This window comes from Anser brachyrhynchus (genome assembly GCF_964034855.1).
Source record: "Anser brachyrhynchus genome assembly, chromosome: 19".
Taxonomy (NCBI): Eukaryota; Metazoa; Chordata; class Aves; order Anseriformes; family Anatidae; genus Anser; species Anser brachyrhynchus.
In genome coordinates this window covers 1,243,362-1,261,239 of record NC_137712.1, presented here as the reverse complement: position 1 = coordinate 1,261,239, position 17,878 = coordinate 1,243,362, and the positions used below count along the sequence as shown (strand labels likewise).

At 41.5% G+C, this 17,878-nt stretch overlaps 1 protein-coding gene across 4 annotated transcripts in view; it reads right to left on the bottom strand.

Annotated features, from left to right (window-relative positions):
* MAPKAP1 (MAPK associated protein 1) overlaps nucleotides 1–17,878 on the bottom strand; it is a 105,588-nt gene that overhangs the window by 26,012 nt on the left and 61,698 nt on the right. The window contains exon 9 of one of the 4 annotated variants that reach the window (XM_080561409.1): nucleotides 2,830–2,937. The exons of 1 other annotated variant lie outside the window; for it this stretch is intronic. In XM_080561409.1, coding sequence (XP_080417535.1) covers nucleotides 2,830–2,937 — 108 coding nt within the window. 2 more of the 4 variants (XM_080561411.1, XM_080561412.1) reach the window with 2 other exon arrangements.

Here is a 17,878-nt window from a genome sequence, read left to right as displayed (position 1 = left end):
ATAGTTCTAAATATTGGAAGCAGTTTATTAGTTTGAATGCTATTAGTAAAAGTTGGATAGGTAGAAGATTTCTCCGTGTATATTTTTAATAATGGAAAGTTTTCTGTTTCATTTAGTACATGTAAATATAAACTTTCTGTTTGCCCAAGGGAAGATGGCAGCTATTTTACTAGCATATGCTTGGCATCATATATATGTGTGTGTGTGTATATATATATATATATATATTATATTAATGAATGATATGAGACTATGAAGAGTGCATTCTAAAAAATAGTTATTATAACAGTTTTTTCCTAAGTGGCATATTTAAGCTAAAATAATTTAAATGAAAACAAAATGCACAAAATATTTCATTTTGATGTTACAATTTTCAAGTTATTTCATTTATAGCACAACATTGTTATTATTTCCATTTAATGCCATGTCAAAAGATAGCTCCTTAAGCACTACAAAATCCAATTTTTCAGTTTGTGTAGTGGAAACTAGGCTGTGTGCAATGCATGAATTTATGACTGATCTTACATACTGTATTGTCCTTGAATATGTACGTGTGTAGAGAGTTCACGGCATGGGTGTTTCCCATATATCCTGATAGCAGGGACAATGGAAGATGACTTTAAATTCACACACTTTTGGGGGGAGAAACTACAAGCAGAAGACTTCTCTTGCATTCTTTATTGGAGTTTGGTGTCAGTTCAGAGAACACTCAGTTACAGCACGAGAGAGAAGACGGAGTATGTGCAAACATTTATTATTTTGCCTAGAGTACTGTCAGCACCAAGCAAACCAAAATAGTGACTTGCTTTTGAACTGTTTGAAATGTCAGTTTTGGCTTCACTTTCAAACACACACAAAACCCACGCACGGGACAAAAAGCCACTCACTACCTGCACGATGACGCTGCAGCAGCCTGATGAGAAGGCAGCACAGGGAGGCTGTCGGGGCTCGGTCCCAGGCATGCCCAGCTAGTGGTAATCCCTGTCCCAGCAGGGGCTCCAGGCCACACTCTTGGAAGAGCTCTGATGGTTTGCAGGCCAGGACAGCTCACGAATTCACAGTGCTTTTGACTCTACAGCTTCAGGGACCTATCTCGCACCCTTCCTAAGCTGTCTTCTGCACAGAAGCTTGCGTTCATGTGTGTGCTGCCTAGCCTAGAAGGGACGTGGCTGCTGCACAAGGGCTCCGGCAAAAGGTGAGTGTTCCCTCAGTGTTCTGACTGATGTTTGCTTTGAGACCAGGCCTCCGAGGCTCTCCTGCACCTGCCAGGGCTACGGATTTGGGACTGATGCAGAGCAGAATGAATGCCTGCTGCTAAACTACTTACAAACTTCCAACAGATTTATGATCAAAGTAATGATGCAACATGAACCTAGTAACCCATGAGAAGTAAAAGCATCAGTAAGAATACCTGCAAACCACAGCAGGGATGTTTCCACAGATTATGAAAATATGTTAAAACGCAGTGTATGATACCTACTTTTAATTACGGAGCCTGCACACAAAAATTCTATTTTTGATCAAAATATGCAAAAACCTAAGAAAATATTGGAAGTGCACATCTTTTCACAGACTAAAAATCAATACAAAAACAATAGCTGGGATGCCGATGTCAGGGAATTCTGGCCTTCGGAAGAGTGTGACTGGATTAGTGAGGTTAAAATTGCTCCATTTCTTCATGCACAGCACAAACCTCTTCTACTTTTCACATCATTCTCTCCTGCAGTTTCTTAGAACCACTTTATGAAGAAATGAAGCAGGAGTGCCAAGAATATTTTGGGAGCAAGTTCGATACTTCCCAGAATGGCAGCCAAAACTATGAGTGCTTAATCTCAGCTCCAGCACTGACGTACCACCACAGAGCTCATTGCAGCTGTCTCGATTTTGCTATACCTTACACAAGAACAGAGTCTATTGCTTGCCACTGGAGTTAGGAGTTACTTCAGTGATGCTCTGCTGTCTTTCCGGAATAAAATATGAAATGCTATATCAGAAAAGCATAAATGAAAGGGTCTAATCTTTGCAAGAAAGAAAAAAAAGTATGCTTCTTGAAACAGACACTTACTATGACTGTTTGCAGCAAATACTCCAAGCATGGTCTTGACTGAGACCATAAATGCCATCAGTTTCCTCATTAGTTCTATCAAAATTTTGACAGCTAGTGCACAATGAAAAAGACCAAAAGAGTATGACTGCTGGAAAGAATGATGAATGGAGCAAAATGAAATGGAGGACAAACCCCAATCTATGTTAAATGTCCATTTTGTAAGTTTCATATTATTTCTTGCAAAGTAATAAATCAGAAAATAATGTTAGGACCATTAAGATAGTAACAGTAAAAATGTTTCAGAATAGCTGGAGAGATGACTATTTGTCTACCTTTTTAAAAATCATTATACTACTCTACTTATAGTTTCATGGTTAATTTCTTTAAATTCAATTAAAAAAATATATCAGTGCCTCCTACAGCAGTATTGACATGGCAAAATATACTGCAGACCAATCGCTTTATTCACTAAATAGTGTCTGCAACAGAAAAAACTTTGTATTTCCAGTGTTTTTCAGGCTTGGTCATAACTTTACAGAGCAGAGTTTAACAGAAAAAAAGATTAATCATAAAGTGATAAACAGGATGCAGACTATTTACTAAAAGGTATGAAAAATCCATCATTTCCCTCTGGAATATTCTTTTGGCACAACAGAGAAATGCCTCAGGAAAGAGTCTCATCAAAACTTACTTGCCCAGACAGTACAGCTTGTATTCCAAAATACATAACTTATGTGAGTTTAAGCAATTTACAAGAGCAAAAGTGAAAAGGGCAAACGTACTGTTCTCTCGGACAAGGCAGAATTCCAAAGTGCTCTGGCTCTCCAAGGTACAGTCTAAATCTACTGGGACATTAGGTTCACTCTGCTTCTCCAGCCGATACTGAGGACCTGAAACATAAAGTAACTTGTAAAATCATCTGTTTTCTAACAAAGTGATGGCTTATCACGTTCAACTAATATGAGATTACTTACAGCCTAGAAGTAAGGCAGGAAGGTGCTTACGTTTTAAAGTTCTTATCCAAAGGGAAGAGCCCTATCATGAAAAGGTGGAGGATGGTGTGCAAGAAAACAAAATATTCCAGACGTCTACAGCACTCCAGCAATGCTACCCACCATGTTTCTAACCAAGTTCCAACCAACATTTCTGTATTATTCCTATGCTAAATAGCATGGATTGTTAATTAATAATCCTGTATTAAATACCCTGCCCATGCTGCAAGATAGGGGCATTGCCTGTTGTAAGAAATTCCTACCCAGATCTTGGTGTGTACCTATCCTGCATTATTTGGGCATTTTTCCTTATGCGAAAAGCATGATGTGTTGCTGCCCTCTGCTCTGCCCTCTCTGTAGCTCTACATACAGAAAACATGTTCATTTTCAGGAGCAAAAACATTGCTCCTCATGCTGGAGAAAAGGAATCTGTTTCTTTGCCACAGGGTGGGAGAGGACCCCAGCAAACCCCCTTGGTCTTAGGCACTGTGAAAAACAAAAGTCTGCCTACTAGGCTGAACAGATCCCTGAAAAACTTCAAGTGATACAGAGCACCTTAACACAGCAAAATATCTGACATGTATATGTCCAGATATAACATATATGGACATGTATGTCTTAATATAACAAAATAACTGGAATAATGAAATAATGAAATCTATTCCCTCCTTATTAGTATCTCAAGTATTTCTGAATGCTTTCCTGACTTTGAATTATGATAGTATATGATGAAATATTTAAAACATATAATAAAATTAAGCATTTTAGCCTCCATTGGCATGCCTAAGAAATGGAATCTGTTAGACAATTAATTCTGAATTCACTACAGCAGACTTCCAATTACAGCTTCCCATTTTGTACCCCCAGAAGCCATGTGAAGTGTCCACTGCGCTGCCCAAGTATGTTCTGCTCCTGAAGCAGTGTCATTTCTCCATAAAATAGACCTCCCTTGTTGCCTGTGACTTTTGGAGCAGACGTGGAGACGGGCTCTTTGCAGGCCTGGAGGAAGGCGCAGCTTCTCCCTCCGTGCACAGTGCGACCAGCACCTGCACGGGCAGCTGGCTGAAGCTTTTACAGAATGCACTGCACCTCAAGAAACAGCAGACACAGCTCACAGAGGCACAAATTGCTTATATACTGCATATACTGCACCATCGCTTATCTTCTCACAGCTACTGGAAACGTGACTCGGAATTTGAAATGAAGAACAGAGGCTTGGCTTGTGTGGAGAAGCAAAATGTACTGAACTGAAACAATCATTGAAGTAGTAAGTCAATTTGTATTTAAAAACCGGTGTAGGTTTAGAAACTTGTGAGGATAACAGAATCAATGACAGCAAAACCTGCTTGCTTTGTCCGTTTGTTAAATACAGCTTCCCAAATTCCTAAACACCCAAATGTTGAACGCTACCCAGAAATGGCAAAGCCAGCAGAACTGCTGTTTGTGATCTGAACTGCTGTGTTGCTGGCACCTGTGACCGAACCCAGCGCTCCAGCTGCTGCTACCACAGACGAACCGCCGGCTCTCGACAGGGCCTTCAGGCCGTGACCAGCGGGGCTGGGGATCTGCTCGCGTCAGCAACACACGGTGCGCCCCTGCTCCCCGCCTCATCACGGCAACTCTCCCGATCCCATGTTTCCCAAGCTCTTGTTATTCCACTTCTATTTCCCCATCCCAAAAACATATACAATATGTTAATAAAATGAAGAAGTGGAATTGCCCCCCTCGGAAACACTGGTGTCTGCACAGGTCACACCTGAGACCTGTCCGGTGAGACGAGCACATCGCTGCCCTAAAATGCACTCCTAGCTACTACACTATCGCCTACCCCACTGAACCATTTCTCTTTATACAACGTTTCATTTGCTTGGTAAATTGTTCTTCATCTGATAAATTGTTTTGCACAGTTTGTGTCAAGATTGTATTAACTGTCAGTACAGTAACAGAACTACAGGCCAAAACCAGGAAATACCATGAAATTCACAGAAAAGTATAAATGGACTTCTAGGCGGTACCTCCTCTTAAAAAACATATCTTAAATGTCTGTACCTCACAACAGCTGAAAAACATTAGGCTGGTTCTGCAAGGGAGTTTTACTACCGGACTTCTCTCACAAGTTCAAATGATGTAATTGTAGCAGAAATATGATGTTATTTAATGGTCTCCTAACAGAACACTGCTCTGGGAATTCCAACAGAATTTCAGGTTATAATGCCAAAGCTGGATTTTACGGGTTTCTGTAACCTGATGCAAATGCTCTGCAGGGCTGTAGGGGAAGCCTTGGGAAGCATGGCAGAGGGCGGCAGCAGCGGGACGCCCCGCTGGGCCACGAGCTCCTCGCGTGTCGAGCACCAGGCCGGGGCTGCAGCCAGCCGCTGCTGCTACGCTCCACAACAAACCGGGGGCGGGTACGTCAGCGTGGAGTTTACCAGGGCAAAACACCCAGAAGACAAAGCTAATGAATGCGAACTCCTGTTCTAGTCCTGTGATTTTGTCACCAATACTTGGAGAGAGAAAAACTGTTGCTGCGTTAAAGCAAGCAGGGCATGGAAAAACAAACATGCATGTATATAGAGAGGTAGGAAAGAACCACGACAGCTGTTTGAAACCAGCCACAATACGGTGAAAGAAAAGTGGCTATCCTCTCAAGCAAAGTCTTTGGTCAAAAGCTCGCAGAGACTTGCTCAGGGCCCCAGCGGCACCCAGGCCGCGGGGCGGGCGCAGAGCAGCCTGGGCCCCTCAGCCCTCTGCCGGGCCACGCCGCCGGCACGGTGCCCTGCACGGGGGAGCACACGCTAACCCCACGCTGCAGATACTACCGGCGACAGCGGTTTCCCTCATCTAGGCTTATTTTAACGTACCGGCAGAACAGCAGCTGCTGAGAAGCAGGGTGTCCCCACCGCCGCGCACCCCCTCCCCCTGACAGCCCTGTTCAGCCACCCACACCATTCGTGGCTGGTTTCTGCTTGCAGATACCTATTGTGCTTTATTATTTCAAGATACCCCTTACAACAGAGGAAGGCTTATCAGGAATTAAAACGAGACAACAAAACAAACTCCAATAACTCATCCATAGCATTATTTTCCTATGGAACAACACAAATGTGTCCCAGGAAGAATCACGGAGCATAATCAAATTAAGCGGCTCTCTTACAAAAGGCGAATGGCCATCCGCATAACAACAAACCAATTCTGTTGCCATTTAAGCAGCAAAGCCTTCAGAATGGGGTTTTGAAAGCATGACCCATCAGTTCTAATTTTTAAAACTTATCCTTTCAGTCAAGACTAGAAAAAGGCCCATTCCAACTTTTATCTTCACTACAAAGTGCTGTTATCTTGGGCTGATGTCAGGAGCTCTATCTCTCTTTCTGCTGACAAGCAGAGACGAGAGAGATAAGATTGGGAACGAATCTCACTTCTCTGAGTAAATAAATAATCAATACTCATCTAAATGTAAATGAGAAAGTATCCCCCTCTGATAACAGGGCTCTTATCAAACAGCCAATTTTCTACAGACATTTGGCCTCAACCAAATCACCATCATTCAGCCCCAGCCTAATGGCTAAAAATCGTAACTAAATTGAACCGATCACCAGAGATCAACTAAGTTCAGCCATGGCTACTACAGGTTCAAATGTTTGGAATGCAATTTTTCCCCCATTAACTTTCAATAGCAATGAAGAATACCACGGTCAGGGGTTGAATCTGCACAATAAACAAATACTAACACTTAAAAAGAGAAGGAGGCTTTAAGGAAAACCCTGAACAAAAGCCATCCCCATCTGCAAACAAGTTAGTAGGATAAAATAACAATTATAGAAAGACTTACCTCAATATTTAATGTTTGTGGAGGTCAAACCTAACCTTAACTAACCAGACCAGTATAAACAAAAACCTCAAATGGTTTAAAACAGAACCTGTATTTCTACAGTGTCAGTCTCTGCAACAAAACACACTATGTCCTGCTCAGCCTTTATCTTTACCTTGCTCTCATGAGCTCCTGAATTCTCACAAAGTCCCAGCTCCAGCTATACTCTTTTGTCAACCATTTTCACGCCCTTTGTCATCCATGCATTTGTTCAAAACATTTTTGAATTTCTGATTTCCATAACATCGACTCCCATAATTTGTTGCACCGTGTGAGAAAAAGAATTCCCTTTTGTCTCAAAACATCACTGCCTACCCACTGCTTTCGGTGCCACGTAGTTCTTGTTTTATGAACAGCAGTGATAAAACCCTCCCAATTTACCATCTGTACCACATGCACTTCATGGACTCGACTCCTCTTGTACCCAGTCATGTCTTTTCCAAACTAGAAAAGCTCTTCTCTGCTTAGCATCTACTCCTCATTTCACGTCTGATCCATTTCTGCACTCATCTATTTCTGTATCTTTTTAGCTCTGTTTTTATCCTTTTTGAGATAAAATATAATAATTAAGATGTGGGCACATCATGATTTATGCACTGGCATAATAATGCTTTCTGTTTTGTTCCCTACTCCTTTCCTAATTTCTAATGTTCAATTTGTCTTTCTGACTGCTCCTAAGCACTGAGCTGAAGTGTTCAGAGAACTATCCATGCCGACTCCAAGATACTTTTCTTGACTGATGGAAGGTAATTAGAGCCCATCATTGTATACATATAGTTACGGTTGCTTTTCACCATGTATATTATTTTGCACTCATTGACACTGAATTCCCTCTCTCATTTTATTGTCCTGTCACTCAGCATTGTGAGATACCTCTGCAGCACTTCACAGACAGCTTTTATTTGCACTATTCTTGCTTCTTTTGTATCAACAGCACATTTTGTCACATCAGCATTCACATCCTTTTCCATGCTGCACATTAACTGAACAATGCAGGTTCCACCAGTTCCACTGGAACTCCACCAGTAACCTAGTTACTAATAACGGAGAGCCATTATTCCTATTCTTTGTTTCCTGTCTTTTAATCAATTATTAATCCATGTGAGGATCCTCCTTCTCATCCTGTGACAGCTTAATTGCTTTATGAGCCTTTGTCAAATCTTTTTGGAAATCTAAGCATACTATATAAAACACATCAGCCTCATTCAGATGGTCTCTGGCTTCCTCAACGGCTGCTCACGTTTGCGAGGCACAACCTCCTCTACAAAGGCTGTGCTGATTTTTTCCTCAGAGTACTGCATATGTCCATATGTTTTTTGCTATAATTTTAGTGAGCTTAGTAAGGAAGCCAAGGTATGCTGGTCTCTCGTGCTCTTCCAAAGAACAGGAGCTGTATTTGCTGCCATCCACACCCCTGGGAGAAAGGCCGGCAGGAGCACCACACCGCACGTCACATTTAACAGTGCAGCATTTCTATATCCCAGCTCTCCCAGAACTCAGTGACTGCTGTCCGGTCACGGTGATCTGCTACCATTGTGGAGTCGTTTTAGAACTTACTCTATAGGCAGAGCTCCTCAGACACCTCTGTACAGAAAAGCTCTGGAATTAGGACACTGCAGCCTCCGGAACACGAAGCTGCCGCGGGAGCAGCTGGGAGGGGAGCAGGCTGCCGGGCTTCAGCAGAGGTAGCGAAACTTGTCTGGTTTTACAGCAGACGAAGACTGTCCCCAGTGAGTCAGCCAACACTGTGCCAGGAGCTGTGAGGCTGCCTGAACATCTGTGGTGTGAAGGATGCTAGTTTTTGGCCCGTAACCCAAAACAACCCAAGTTTACGTGGTGGTGCTGGAGGACCTCCACGTCCCTGAGACCAGCGCCAGGCGCACCAAGAGGGGTCAGGCCGCACTGAGGCTCAGCGCCACGCACTCGCAGCACACGAAGCAGCTCTCCCTTCTCCTGCACACACGCGGCCTTCCCAAACCCTGCTTTGCCTCCCTCCCGCGCGGAGCAGCGTCCTACCACCAGGAAGGGTGGCAGGCACCTGGCACTGACCTGTGCCGGCGCAGGACCGCAAACGTCCCTGCAGCAGTGCCAGGCATGCACTATCGCACGTGTGCAGTTGCAGTTCCAAAATAGCACACAAGAAATGCGAAATTTAAGGACAGTTTGGCAGTCATCGCCTAACGGTCATGGCAGCAGAGGCCAGGCAGACAGTAAGTAAGCAAAAATGAATGTGAGAGAGGTAAGACAGGAAAGTAGTCAAAATAAAACATCTGATAAACATTTAATGTTGATGTCTGTGGTACTTCCCTATTTTAAGTTTCTTCTTTCACAAGGATACATGATTTACTGCTTTACTGCTCCAATCCCAGGTTTTGAAAGGGTGATTTCTTTTTAGTTTAAAGTATGTTTGTATTTATTTTTTGTTACCACTTTCTTATTATTGCTGGAAATATGCTACAGCTATTACAAGGTTATAAACAAGAGGAAGTTTATGTCTATCATTTCAAATAGTCTGTCAAAAAATATCAATTGTGCTAAATGTAAGACTGCTGGATTCCAGCTTTCGCTCTGCCAGCCCATGGGTGGCACAGGGAAGAAGTAAAACAGCTCGGTCTGGACACTCATTCGATGCTGGTTGGGAGCTGGCAAACTGTGCCATCACATTGTCTGCACCGGAACGCAGCTCCCAGGAGGTGCAGGGGAAGACCGGGCTTCCCATCAGTGCTAGACACTGACCTTTGGTTGTAGGATGGGGCAAAGACTATAAACGAAAGAAGACTGAAGGAGAGGGATCAATACGTTGCAGAAAGCAAAGAAACTGAGAACACAGAGAGGTCCCAGGCCTCCTGCTGTAGGATTTTTCTTAGAACATGACAGAAGGGGCAAAGATTTCATTGTGTGCTTGGCAGTGACAATAAAACAACAGAAAATATGTAAACAGTTTGAGAGGAAATAGCTGTAAAGCCAGAATGTTTACATCTCAAATCCTGCTGCTACGAGGACATCTTAAATCTGTTTATCCGTTAAAAATCTCCAAAGCCCCTCAACACCTCTGAAGTGGAATAAAGATTTTATCATTACAAATGCAAATACTGTTAATAAAGATATTTGAATAGTGAAAACAAACTTTTAACAATATGCACAAGCATGAGACTTTTTCTTTTAGCCCAATCTGCTTTTTCTTAACTTGCACTGTTGTGACATTACCAAATTTTACACACAGTTATCTGCTGCTCTCTGCAGAAATACAGATGGTTTTTGTAGAAATAAACAGTCATTTATATGAAACAATTGTAAAATAGTTTATGGAAACCAGTGGTGTAATGCATTCAAATAAATGCCAGGACCGGCTGATGGAGAGCCAAGGTGTTAAATCACACTGCTTAAGAATTCAGCTGTGGGAAACAGATAGTAAATCCAGAGTGACAGAATTTCCAGTGATGGCAAAGGTTTCTGACATCTAGTCCAGTACACAAAAACTACAGCAGTTCAAACCCATTTTACTTAACACTACCTTGACAGCCAGTGAAATTAAAGAATTTAGTCAAAAGCCCCTTAAAAAGAAACAAACACACTTCATTTATGTATTGCTCTTTTGTAGAACAGAAAGCATGCAGCGCGACTAGCAGCAAACTAGTCTGCAGAATATTAACAGAAGTATTTTATTTAATTTCTACTGCAGGCCTTTATTCTTTTTACATTAGCATCACAGCTCTAAATAAAGCTGAAAACAGAAAGAAATCACCGTGTTTTATCTATAACACAATACACCAATGGCCAAACCACAACAGCCGTATTTTTTATATACATATATAAAACGTGTATTGTCGATCACAAATGTAAGAGACAATGTGCAGGTACTTGTCTGTGCGGGTTAGTGGCAGGGCAGCACACACGACGGCTAACACACCACAGGTCCCCTCCACGAGCTGCTGCCTAAAGGACGGCAGCAGTACGAACACCCTGAGATCCAGGCACAGAAGGCTATTTGTGAGGTACATCAACGTAAAGTCTCTGCACCGCTGACTTGAATTATAAAGTGAGGAAGGTGCTTTCCCCCGGTTACGGGTGTATAAGCAATAGTATTGCAACAAGAGTAATATAACCACCCAGGCGGGTGCTCTGCAAGCTTCACAAAAAGCTAGCAGGATGGAGGTGGCGCCATGAACGCACCTGGTGTAAGAGTAGTATCTTCTTTCATCAGAGTGGATAAAATAAACAAAAAACCTCTACCATCCAAACACTGAACTGCAGAATTTAAAATGTCACATAAATTACAGCTTTATTACCAATCCAGAAGAACCAATAAATGTATGATTTCAATACCAACAGCTCTAAAATAGACTCGGTCTAATATTTCACTTTAATTTCAGAGGCCAGACGTGAAAAATTTTCCTCAACAATTCAGGCTGATGTCCAGACCCCATCAGCCCAAATGCACAGGACTAACGAGCTATTTCTATTCTGACAAACTATTCACAAACTTTATTCCCTGTGAGCAGCTCCACGTCCACCAGCATCTCTGCCCCCGTCATATCAGCATCTGCGCAGCATCAGCGGGCTAGTGAGAAAGGGCGCACTGAAATAAATTATTACTGCTGCAAAACAGAGGTGGAGATTGTAGGCAGAAGGAAAGACTTTCAAGCAGCCTCTGTCACACCCTCTCCAGCACAGAGGTGCTCACACCACACAATACCAACCCAAAGGAAATTTTGCTAGAGAAATAATGGGCAAACAATCTAGCCAGCTCCTCGCTGCACCTGGCAATGGGATAGACACAACTGGGAGAAAGTTGTGATATTTGGGGGCTCTATGTTTAAACCTAATCCGTCTTTTTTTTTTTTAATAGATTTCCTCTTTGGTGAAAAGGGGGCAGACAGCAGGAGAAAGTCTGGCCAAGGATCTACATGTATTGATGTTTTTAAATTTATATCCTGCTAGTGTAAACAGCGCAATGCAAGGAAAAACTGTACTTCTAAGTATTTCCAGGTAAAGCCATTTATAACTGAGGGCAGCAAACTCTGCAGGAATGCTATAATTATCCAAAACAAAGCACTGAGAGCCAAGGAAACTCAAAACCACCATTAAGCAGAAAAGCACGCATGTAAGCACAAGGAAATACAAATTAATTGGCTCTTCACTGTCACAGATGCTGGGGCTTCCATCTCCAAAAGTCAGAGCAAACATATGCATCGCCTACTCTAACATATTTACTTTTAATTTTAAGCTCCTTGGTTATCATCATCCAATGACAAAATCAAACTTAAGTGACAGTTCCTTCTAACCGTGGTTCATCTCTTAAAAATGCTTTAATCACAGGCTCGTGGTTTTACATGGCTCCTTTCATCTATTATCTCTGTATCTCTACGTACGCATATTCCAGCCGTTTCTTCTTGTCCACTATTCCCCAGACAGCTAGTTCCTAATTTTTGGTAATTTAGAAACTGAAACTGAGATGTGTACGTCCTAGAAAGCAGATTCTGTGTCTGAAATCTATAACGAGGCTCCAGGAAAGCCAGTGTGCGTGCAGCAACGGCCCGGGCACCGGCTTTAGGCACTCCGAGGGCTCCCCAGACCCGTATTTGCCTCCAGAGCTGAAGCCGACGGCCCTGGAGGGAGCCAGCACAAAGCACACGGCCCAGACTCACCGCCTGCCCGGCAGCTCTGCGTTAGCAGCTGCGGGGGGACAAACGGAGCAGGGCACTGCAGCACCCAGCCCCGTGCGCGCAACCTGAACTGCTGCGATACGCCGGGAATGAGAACACCACGGGACAGGTTTAAACGAAAACCTTCAGTCTGACGGCATCCCAGCGATTTCCCTTGGGCCTGGCAGGGTACTTGACAATAAGTGGTTTTTCACACAAATAGTGTCTTTGTATAATAGTTTTTGCTTATCACCTGCATACGTTTTGAATAAAATGTGTTTATAAACAGTTTCAGAAGCATGTTTGAAACATGAAACTTGACATTAAAAGTGGTGCTGAAACTGCTATGTTAGAAAGTGAATTTTCAAAACAAAAACCTCAGATCTCTTTTCCCTTGTTACTCTCTGAATGAAAGATAAGCTTCATGTTTGCATCAGTGCTCCTCACTTTGAGCTTCTGTTCTCGAGGTTCTGAAGGATAACTGAACAGCTGTGTGCAAACAAATCTCAAACACAGGAATAGCAAACCGCTACAAACCACAGTTTTGTAATAGACTGTGCTGCTCGCCACAGCTCTGGGTTACCTGGTGATGGAACAGACCAGAGTTGCAAAGGCCAGTTAAAATAATTCCTGTGGTAGAGACTAAAATACAATACGGGGGCTTTTATTCCTATGTTCTATCCCTGTTTCTTAAATTTTTCTCTTTGTTACTCAGCTTCCTTTGGCAGTGAGACAATACACTTACCCAGATAAGGAAGATTATTTTAGACTATTTTTGGTCACTTTACACATTTTAAAGAATGCAAAAAGCAATAGTTGACAGCTGTTAGGGACTTCGGTGTTATTGTAAAGCAGCTGTTTTCATTTATAGAAAAAGCACCGTTCTTTCTGCAAGCTGAACAGAATACTAAGTTAATAACTCACTCTAACCTGCGGAAAATACAGGTCATGTCTGTGAAATGTTGGCAGAAGATATTGTTTATAACAATTAAACTTGTATAGCATTTTGTTCTTAAAAGGACTGAGCATTTCTGGTTCAGGGATGTTTACAGTTTGAAGGAGCTATTAAATAATAATCAGTAGCATGTTCATCCTGCAAAGAATTTCTACTTAAAATCTGACAAGATTAATCAGACAAGGCTTCTCTGTTCACAAGAAATTTCAAATGAAGAGAGGCTGACACGGACCAGAAACAGGCAGGATTATTCTAATGTTTCAGCATTTTACATTGTTTAGTTTTGTCTCTTGTTTCCTTCTAAGAACATTCAGTTGTTATAAACTGATATCAGTGCTTAATTTGTTTGAAAACAAAGCCTCTACACATATTCTCTTTGCCTTCTTATTTATTTTACATTAGTATTTATAGCCCATTCAGTCAAGCTCTGGAGAAAAGGCCACTGGCATCCTAGAGAGTATATTTGTTGAAGAGCAAAAGGTATGTATGAGACAGATGAAAGGCAGGGAAGATAACTTTCAAGCGTACATATAGTTCCTGCACATATTTAATTTGAGAATCACCATGGCATCAAGATACACAAAGCATCAAGAATGAAGTCATCATCTTCCTTATGTTCTTAAAATTGTTAGCCATGCAAACATGCTTTATAGAAAATACTGAATGTGGGTTTTAGCGCAGATATAAAAAACTTGATACGATCAACTTGCCTACCGCACGATGTGGGATGCTGTCAGACCAAGCCTGAGCTGCGCTGTGCTAGCTGAACAGAAGGGTCTCTGCATTTCATCTTGGAACAACTCTGTTTTCTTGGTCTAACTGAGAGCCTGCATATAAAGCAGGATTTAAAAAGTACCTCTACCATAAGCTAAATTCCTAGTGTAAGCCAGACTAACTAGCTGGGTAACATGTAAGTATTGGTAAAGGTAAGACCGGAAGAAATACACACCGGACTGACTGTGTAGAAAAATGGTTTAGCAGTAGAACGAATCAACAGTTATACTGATACTGGTATTTTACAGTTACACAACATGATCTGTATGTCTTCCAGGATTTTTCTGCAAAACATGAGGGTGGGATCTTAAAAGCATACCTAAAGTCTACTCCTTTTTAAAGTTAATATTGAGACTAACTGACTTCTAAGAAGCAGAATTATACTGAATACTAAACCACCCAAACCTCACCTTCTAAAAAGGCTTTTCAAGACTCTGTTATTATATCCGTCCAAATTCTAGACAGCACCATATCTGACATTTTCACTGATAAATTTAGGAAGAATGAGAAGTTCTTATGCTCCTGATTTCAAGCATGTCATTCCCTTCCCATAGATCTGCTGCATTTCAGACCGACTTTATATTTAAACCTTCAGCTGCTGGAGCGCTCACAAAGTTCAATAATATTTTCAAAGTGCTCCAGACATATCAGGATTATACAAAGCAATCCTTACATCATCTGTGCATATTAGCGTACTCTACAGAGCCATTATCACAGCATCTCAGCGCTGCCCAGGTCAATGAGGCATGCCCAACAAGGTACCTGTAGAACCGAATGGAGCTTTCAGCTCTTCCCTCCTCACCGCCTTGGAGCACCGTGGTTAGGGTATCATCCAAACCTTATTCTCCTCCTCTCCCATTCTGCCTATTTTGAGAAAGCTGTCTTGCATCAAAGATTCTACTGAGCCTCCCTCAAGGTGGTCCATCGCTGGATTTGTTGCAGGAAGACACAGGTCAATAGATGGAGGCAGAAGTGGGCTACAACCTTTTTTTTATACAAAGTACAACGAAAGAAATGGAAAAAGCATTCTAATTGTGTCTAGCTCTATTTAGATATTATGTTAGATATTTAGATATTATGTTAGATAAAGTTACTGCAAACAATTCAAAGAGAGATCCCAGAGGTGGATCCTCTGGGAGCTCATTCCATGACCAGGAGTGTTTTATTTTCAGCTCTCATGTAAAATATGCATTTGCAATATGTGCTGCTGAGCATGCAATAGGTTAAACAAACTGATGATAAAGTATTCTACTTAGTTATTTTTCATTACCATAGGAAAACATCAATTACATTTTCTATTTTATGAGTGAACACAAGGGAATCCATTACAATCAGAGAGAGCTTATATGGCTGTTTTTGCTGCTTCTTTCCTAAGCAAAAAGAATAGTTAGTTTTAAAGACAATGAAACCAGCCCACTGAAAGGCAGGCAAACCAGCGTATCTGCATCCAGTTCCTATCCCGGTTTATCCAGCCTGACTCCAACTAATTGAACATCTGCCTCAACAACTTCCTCTGCAGATTTATCTTCTCCAGCACGTAGCACTGACTGTTTGTTACAGACTTTTCCCTAACTTGCCACCATTCACATATAATTCTTCCAGTTTGTTATTTGGGCGTGTGGCAAGAAATGATACAGTACTCCCATTAACCCCCTGCTGCTATCTGTTGTGGGACAGGTCATGAAGCTCCCAAAACACTGCTCCAGTAACAACCATGTCCTCTATGGAAGGACTTAAGGGGTCTGGTTCTCTCAGCTGTAACACACAGGTTATTTTAACACCTGCATTTATGGCTGATTTACTCAAAATTTATTATTTAAAAATTATTCATACCTTTCATATCTTCAGTGCAGTTTTTTGACACAAAGAAAGGGCAACTGCAAAGAACATAAAACACTTTGAATTGTTTGCAGTAACTTTATCTAACATAATATCTAAATAGAGCTAGACACAATTAGAATGCTTTTTCCATTTCTTTCATTGTACTCTCTATAAGAGAAAGGTCGTAGCCCACTTCTGTCTCCATCTATTGACCTGTATCTTCCTGCACCAAATTATCTTTGGCTTCGAGTTAGATTGCAGTCAAAAGTCTTATTCAGCTTTGGTCTTTTCAACAAATGGAACTCTGAAATAAACACATTGATATTATTTTTACTGATGTAGTCCACACTGCAGCTACGTGAATGCCAGTGCACATACTGAAAGGAAACATGCAGAAACCTGGGCTCTGCGCTGCCGTTCGTCAAGGAACTTTCCCTGTCATTAGCAGTCTCATGCTCCAGAAGGGAGCAAGGGCTGGTAGCTACAAGTACAGTAAAGGCATTTTTAAACAAAAGTCAGAAATTGAGAAGCTCGGGTCGTCATCAACTTAAAGAGGTGGCTCGGGCTTGGGGATTTTCAGGAACTTGTGCTTCAATCGCTTGTTAAAAAGCCTACTTGTAAACTGCAGGCTACTAGCTGAGTAAAACAGCTGTATAAAACTAGTCTAGTATCTTAAATCTTCTCATAGCAGAACGTCCTCTTCCCAACTAGACAACAGCAATTCTTCAGTTTCTTTCTTACCCAGAACAGCCAACCAAGGTTTGCATTTTCTTATAAACATGGGACAAGTTTGAAAAATGTCACAGAAGTCAGTAGTGAAAATAGGTCAGAGAGCAATTCCTTTTACAAGTACTTGAAACTAACAAAGCTATAAACGTAACTCATTTGTCCTGTGAAGACTGATCTATAGGCACACTGAAAATGCAGCAAACTTCATATGCATTCCAGTTTTATTAAACTATTACAAATGCTTTAAGTAAACACGCTACATCTCCTTTTGGTTAGCAGTTTCTAAAATCCAGAACAGTCAACTCAGAAGAAAGCGTTGCAGAATGAGCAGAAATACTTTTCCTAAATTATGTCATCTTTTATTCAGAACTCTGACATCCTAATCCACTGCTTAATAATGACTTAAACGACAAAGGCACAGGACCTTACTCTGCTAATAGTCTGATCTTAAATTCCATCTATCTGTGTATCTCTCAATGCAAGTAAGAGGCATATTCACTCCAAAAATGAAGAATGTGGTGTTCTACGAAGAATGATGACAAAATCTTTTTCTACGCCTGCTTCAGTCAACCCATGCCCACTGTAGTGGCATCCTGAGGTTTAACTGTCCTTTAATCTAGGCAGCATTTTTATCCCGTTCTGCTAAGAGCATCAGAAGGGAATGGTAAAAGGCTTATTTCAGATCCAGAGGGCAGTGCAAGCAAGAGGATCCCTCTGTGCAGACAGCTGCAATTTCTGCTGTTTTAAAAAATGACAGGCAAGACCATAAATAAATAAATGTCTGCTGACTGATGAATTGCAGTGTTGGATAAGAGAAGTAACTGGGAATAAGGGAAGTTGTGGATAAGGGAAGATAATTTTAATAAAAAGTTTTAATTTATGATTTACCGATTTAATATATAAATGCCTAGTCTGAGAAGTCCCATCACCACGTGACAGTATTACATGACAACGCGAACAATGCACTACGAGTGCTCACCAACATTTTAAGAACAGAATTTGTTTTATGACATTCACTAGTATGGGTATTCAAGCAAAAACCTTTCC